This window comes from Acipenser ruthenus, chromosome 31 (genome assembly GCF_902713425.1).
Source record: "Acipenser ruthenus chromosome 31, fAciRut3.2 maternal haplotype, whole genome shotgun sequence".
NCBI lineage: Eukaryota > Metazoa > Chordata > Actinopteri > Acipenseriformes > Acipenseridae > Acipenser > Acipenser ruthenus.
The window spans coordinates 4,639,851-4,647,652 of record NC_081219.1 but is presented as its reverse complement, the minus strand read 5'-3'; the positions used below and the strand labels follow the sequence as shown (position 1 = coordinate 4,647,652).

Here is a 7,802-nt window from a genome sequence, read left to right as displayed (position 1 = left end):
TTAACACAGACTAACACTATCTCAACATGATCAGCTGTAACACACACTGTATCTGAGATTAACACAGACTAACACTATCTCAACATGATCAGATGTAACACACACTAACACTATCACAACATGATCAGCTGTAACACACGCTAACACTATCACAACATGATCAGATGTAACACACACTGTATCTGAGATTAACACAGACTAACACTATCACAACATGATCAGATGTAACACACACTATCTGAGATTAACACAGACTAACACTATCACAACATGATCAGCTGTAACACAGACTAACACTATCACAACATGATCAGCTGTAACACAGACTAACACTATCACAACATGATCAGATGTAACACACACTGTATCTGAGATTAACACAGACTAACACTATCACAACATGATCAGATGTAACACACACTGTATCTGAGATTAACACAGACTAACACTATCACAACATGATCAGATGTAACACACACTATCTGAGATTAACACGGACTAACACTATCACAACATGATCAGATGTAACACACACTAACACTATCACAACATGATCAGCTGTAACACACACTAACACTATCACAACATGATCAGATGTAACACACACTGTATCTGAGATTAACACAGACTAACACTATCACAACATGATCAGCTGTAACACACACTGTATCTGAGATTAACACGGACTAACACTATCACAACATGATCAGATGTAACACACACTAACACTATCACAACATGATCAGCTGTAACACACACTAACACTATCACAACATGATCAGGTGTAACACACACTGTATCTGAGATTAACACAGACTAACACTATCACAACATGATCAGATGTAACACACACTATCTGAGATTAACACAGACTAACACTATCACAACATGATCAGATGTAACACACACTGTATCTAAGATTAACACAGACTAACACTATCACAACATGATCAGATGTAACACACACACTGTATCTGAGATTAACACAGACTAACACTATCACAACATGATCAGATGTAACACACACTGTATCTGAGATTAACACAGACTAACACTATCACAACATGATCAGATGTAACACACACTAACACAACATGATCAGCTGTAACACACACTAACACTATCACAACATGATCAGATGTAACACACACTGTATCTGAGATTAACACAGACTAACACTATCAACATGATCAGCTGTAACACACACTGTATCTGAGATTAACACAGACTAACACTATCACAACATGATCAGATGTAACACACACTAACACTATCACAACATGATCAGCTGTAACACACACTAACACTATCACAACATGATCAGATGTAACACACACTGTATCTGAGATTAACACAGACTAACACTATCAACATGATCAGCTGTAACACACACTGTATCTGAGATTAACACAGACTAACACTATCACAACATGATCAGATGTAACACACACTAACACTATCACAACATGATCAGCTGTAACACACACTAACACTATCACAACATGATCAGCAGTAACACATACTGTATCTGAGATTAACACAGACTAACACTATCACAACATGATCAGATGTAACACACTGTATCTGAGATTAACACAGACTAACACTATCACAACATGATCAGATGTAACAGACACTGTATCTAAGATTAACACAGACTAACACTATCACAACATGATCAGCTGTAACACACACTAACACTATCACAACATGATCAGCTGTAACACACACTGTATCTGAGATTAACACAGACTAACACTATCACAACATGATCAGATGTAACACACACTGTATCTGAGATTAACACAGACTAACACTATCACAACATGATCAGATGTAACACACACTGTATCTGAGATTAACACAGACTAACACTATCACAACATGATCAGATGTAACACAGACTAACACTATCACAACATGATCAGCTGTAACACACACTAACACTATCACAACATGATCAGATGTAACACACACTGTATCTGAGATTAACACAGACTAACACTATCACAACATGATCAGATGTAACACACACTGTATCTGAGATTAACACAGACTAACACTATCACAACATGATCAGATGTAACACACACTACACACTATCACAACATGATCAGATGTAACACACACTACACACTATCACAACATGATCAGATGTAACACACACTAACACTATCACAACATGATCAGATGTAACACACACTGTATCTGAGATTATCACAGACTAACACTATCACAACATGATCAGATGTAACACACACTGTATCTGAGATTAACACAGACTAACACTATCAAAACATGATCAGATGTAACACACACTATCTGAGATTAACACAGACTAACACTATCACAACATGATCAGTTGTAACACACACTGTTTCTGAGATTAACACAGACTAACACTATCACAACATGATCAGATGTAACACACACTACACACTATCACAACATGATCAGATGTAACACACACTACACACTATCACAACATGATCAGATGTAACACACACTAACACTATCACAACATGATCAGATGTAACACACACTGTATCTGAGATTATCACAGACTAACACTATCACAACATGATCAGATGTAACACACACTGTATCTGAGATTAACACAGACTAACACTATCAAAACATGATCAGATGTAACACACACTATCTGAGATTAACACAGACTAACACTATCACAACATGATCAGTTGTAACACACACTGTTTCTGAGATTAACACAGACTAACACTATCACAACATGATCAGATGTAACACACACTAACACTATCACAACATGATCAGCTGTAACACAGACTAACACTATCACAACATGATCAGATGTAACACACACTGTATCTGAGATTAACACAGACTAACACTATCACAACATGATCAGATGTAACACACACTAACACTATCACAACATGATCAGATGTAACACACACTGTATCTGAGATTAACACAGACTAACACTATCACAACATGATCAGATGTAACACACACTGTATCTGATATTAACACAGACTAACACTATCACAACATGATCAGATGTAACACACACTGTATCTGAGATTATCACAGACTAACACTATCACAACATGATCAGATGTAACACACACTGTATCTGAGATTAACACAGACTAACACTATCAAAACATGATCAGATGTAACACACACTATCTGAGATTAACACAGACTAACACTATCACAACATGATCAGTTGTAACACACACTGTTTCTGAGATTAACACAGACTAACACTATCACAACATGATCAGATGTAACACACACTACACACTATCACAACATGATCAGATGTAACACACACTACACACTATCACAACATGATCAGATGTAACACACACTAACACTATCACAACATGATCAGATGTAACACACACTGTATCTGAGATTATCACAGACTAACACTATCACAACATGATCAGATGTAACACACACTGTATCTGAGATTAACACAGACTAACACTATCAAAACATGATCAGATGTAACACACACTATCTGAGATTAACACAGACTAACACTATCACAACATGATCAGTTGTAACACACACTGTTTCTGAGATTAACACAGACTAACACTATCACAACATGATCAGATGTAACACACACTAACACTATCACAACATGATCAGATGTAACACACACTAACACTATCACAACATGATCAGATGTAACACACACTGTATCTGAGATTATCACAGACTAACACTATCACAACATGATCAGATGTAACACACACTGTATCTGAGATTAACACAGACTAACACTATCAAAACATGATCAGATGTAACACACACTATCTGAGATTAACACAGACTAACACTATCACAACATGATCAGTTGTAACACACACTGTTTCTGAGATTAACACAGACTAACACTATCACAACATGATCAGATGTAACACACACTAACACTATCACAACATGATCAGATGTAACACACACTGTATCTGAGATTATCACAGACTAACACTATCAAAACATGATCAGATGTAACACACACTAACACTATCACAACATGATCAGATGTAACACACACTGTATCTGAGATTAACACAGACTAACACTATCACAACATGATCAGTTGTAACACACACTGTATCTGATATTAACACAGACTAACACTATCACAACATGATCAGATGTAACACACACTGTATCTAAGATTAACACAGACTAACACTATCACAACATGATCAGTTGTAACACACACTGTATCAAAGATACACAACTAGGATGCTTATATGATTTTAACTTGGGATTTCAAGTACAGCTACAAATGCTATTTAATAGTTGTTTTACCCCTCCTGACCTGTTTATAATGTTTGAATGAATGGCTCAGATTATGTTGTATCACTTAACACTATAATGATATCTTGCTTACGGGGGGGTGGGGGGTGTCAACAGATTTGTATAGTCGCAATATCACATGATGTTCAGAAAGATAAAGAAAACAAGACAAAACCACACAAGCCTGCAAGCAAGCAGGCAACCTAATAGCTTGAGCAATAGAGCGTGTAAGTGAAGAGACAGAGTGTTCAAGGCGATTGCAATGCAGCACCATTGGCTTTGTTTCTGTGCAGTGTAGAAACTCGATGCTCTGTCCATTGTCGTGAGAATGTGACGTAGCAGCACACATCACACACATTCCACACGCTACAGCAATGCACCGCCAAAACATGGCACTAGCGGTACAGCTAGAACGAGTGGGGAAATCACCTTCTCATGCGACAAAGCCGTGCAAATTGACTAAAACTACTTATTTGTTTGTGTGGCAACAAGTTCAAAAGCTGTATTGTGTGTTCATGAGACTTCAGCAATGAAAATCCTATTTGTGATGTAACCACATGCAGCTTTCTACTACAGTGTAACTAAAGGCTGTACCAAGGAATTCTTCATCTCAGCCCTGGCAAGCTTCTTTGACCAAATAGAATAAAACATAACAATATAATAAGCATACAGTATGAGGGGTTTCATTCAGTAGTTTTATTTATGTGACACTATTTATTCAGTGATTCAAATTATTACCATTTGCAAGCGACTCCTAAAATGATTTCTAGTTTACAGCCATCAGCTCGAGCATTTAACAGCATGAGGAGGGCCTTAGCAGACAGTAAAGCCTTCTTCTTGTGCTTCTAGTGCTTAAATAATATGTAAATTCAAAAAAGTGCATCGAACAATATTTAAAGGCGGGAAAAATAAAAAATCAGGTCAGGTTTAGGAAAGTGAACATTGCCATGAAATGTTACAGTTGTTCAACAACATCTAGCAGCAAATAACTTTCATATTCAATGCTACAGCACGAATATTGTTTTGTATTCATTTTGGAATTTATCTTCATCAAATCCAATGACATACTGAGGGGTGAATTGCACTGTTCCAAAGAACACTGCATTGCTACGCAGATGCAGAACTTGATCTAAGGAAATGAATGCTCCAAATTCATTGCATTACAGCTTCAAAAATTTTGATACACATTTGATACAGTCGCTTACAGGGAAACATGTTGAGTGATAAAACCTTATCCACGTAGGATACATGAACAATAAGCACTAAACATTTAAATGTGATGAACCAATGTAGGAATGAGTTTTAAAAATAAAATAAATTCAAGATAAAACACACTTCAACCAATGCAGTCATTCAGAAGAACTGCCACCTTTGTAATTCAAAAGTAAATCATAAAAGGCACTGTATTTTCTTACCATTATACCCTTACAATAATTTGTCAGGGTGCTTATTTTAAAGTGTGACATTTTATATGAGACCAAGAGAATATTTCCCACTTAGGACCTCACATCATCTACAACAGTCGAAACGTTTGTCAAGTTTATTTCAGTATTTGTAAATTCAGCACTACTGGGTGTTTATTATGGAGAATATTTATTGTGGAAAGAAACACAGGGAATTAAACTTTGAAACATTTTATTTTATACAGTATTTGAAACACAAAACATACCGCATAGAGTATGTGATGCATGTAGTTTTAAAAAACAATGTTCAATATTTACATTAGAAACATAATATATTTTAGTTTTCATCAAACACACTTTAGTATAAAGGTAATCTCCCAATGAAGGCCTAGCGGTCCCTATGTGCTGATATTGACCGCAGTGTAAAGTCACTTCCAGTGTTCAGTATCAAGGAGGCCACCACCTGCATATCACACCTATGTACAATAAATAAGACCAACACCATCCCCTCTAAATAAGACCAACACCATCCCCTCTAAACCCTTTGAAAACTTGGATGCGCCATGATGCAACTCATTTGAAATAACTATTTGAAACTAAAACATAAAATTAGAACAGTTAAACTTGAAAGCAGCTTAAATAAATATCAAATCAAAATGGCTGAACAAAAGTATGAACCCGTTAAATAAAAAGACCCGCCTGCCAGTATTCTTCCAAACAACCTGTGAACAGACATGGTAAAGAAACGCAGCACGTGTAATGTCTCGTGCGTAGGTGCAACAACAAAACGAAATCCATTATTTCAGGTCTGGAAAGTTTTCAAATGTGATTTGCCATATAACATTATTTTATGACAGTTTACTTAAATAGAAGTTTTACTGATCAGTATCTGTTATTTAAATTAGAGCTGTCATAATACATGTTGTTTATTATTTTGTAGTGTAAAAAAGGTATACCGACTATTACACCGAAGTAGGTGCCAGTGCCCCAGGGTTGTCCAAATGAAATGTCTTGTGATTCAGAGGTGTCCTTTGTATAGATGTTAATGGGTTCAATTACAAGGACTGACTGTCTACGGTACAGGGTAGAGCAAAAAATACTGTAGTGGTTTAATCTTGAAGTGCTTGCGTATCTTTGAAAGTAACACTTTTTGCATCTACTGTGCTAGTTTTTGTGCAGGGTTCAGAAGCAATAAAATACTGAAAGTATTCAGTCTGCAGTTGACGCACTCAAGAGAGATAGTCCTCTTGCTCTCTGGGGTCTGTCCCTCCTTGGTTAATGTCTGATAATTCAATTTAGCCACGGTGGGGTGAACTGGGTCCCCACTCCTCCCCCACAGCTGCATGCAGGGTAACTGTCAGCGTTTGTGAGCAGCTCCTGGAGTCACGGCAATCAAAAGCCCTCTGCCTTTCCCTCTCCAGCAGCTTGAGTAACTGTCCCGCAGAAGAATGCAGCTCCCTCACGGCGGCGTCAGCCTCCCTATTCATTATTGCGCTCTGGTCCTGGGATTCATCGCACACGGCTGTCCATAGAGAGCTCAGGGTCTTGGAGAGGGTTTCAGCTGCTTTAGGAACTGACTCAATGCACTGCTTCAGCATTTGGGGGCTGGGGTCATCTGCTATTTAAAACCAAAATTAAATCAATATTTTATTTTCATCTTGACAATCGTCATTCTAATACTTGTTAAACCACAACTTATCATAAAAATAAATACCAAATTACAGATCTGATAAAAACTGTTACATTTTACAAAGTCCTAAAGTATAAAGAGCATGAGTCCATGTTTACTGCTCCCGATTTCCTTATATAACTAATATTTACCAGAGCTTTCTTCTTAAAGATCTAAGCAATAACTGGAGCAAATCTAAAAACCAGAATGAAAGTAGAGACTCACAAATACAAGTGGGACCGTAACAAAAGCATTACAAAAAACGGTAACACTTTAAAATGCGTGTTCATGATTATTTCATGTGTATTACGGGAAATGTTATGAAGTCATGAAAAGTAGGTTTTTCCAATCTGTATTTCAAAATAGGTTTATTTGTAGCTTGTATTTGCTGTGGACTATCTGGCTATCACTGTAGCTGCTGT

At 36.9% G+C, this 7,802-nt stretch overlaps 1 protein-coding gene across 6 annotated transcripts in view; it reads right to left on the bottom strand.

Moving 5' to 3' along the window:
* Positions 1-5,926: 5,926 nt before the first annotated feature.
* LOC117396706 (kinesin-like protein KIF14) overlaps positions 5,927-7,802 on the bottom strand; it is an 80,464-nt gene continuing 78,588 nt past the window's right edge. For 5 of the 6 annotated variants that reach the window (XM_059005501.1, XM_059005498.1, XM_059005500.1 and 2 more), the window contains one exon: positions 5,927-7,329. In XM_059005501.1, coding sequence (XP_058861484.1) covers positions 7,007-7,329 — 323 coding nt within the window. In that variant the 3' untranslated portion in view covers positions 5,927-7,006. The remainder of the gene's footprint in view (positions 7,330-7,802) is intronic. The other variant, XM_059005499.1, reaches the window with a different exon arrangement.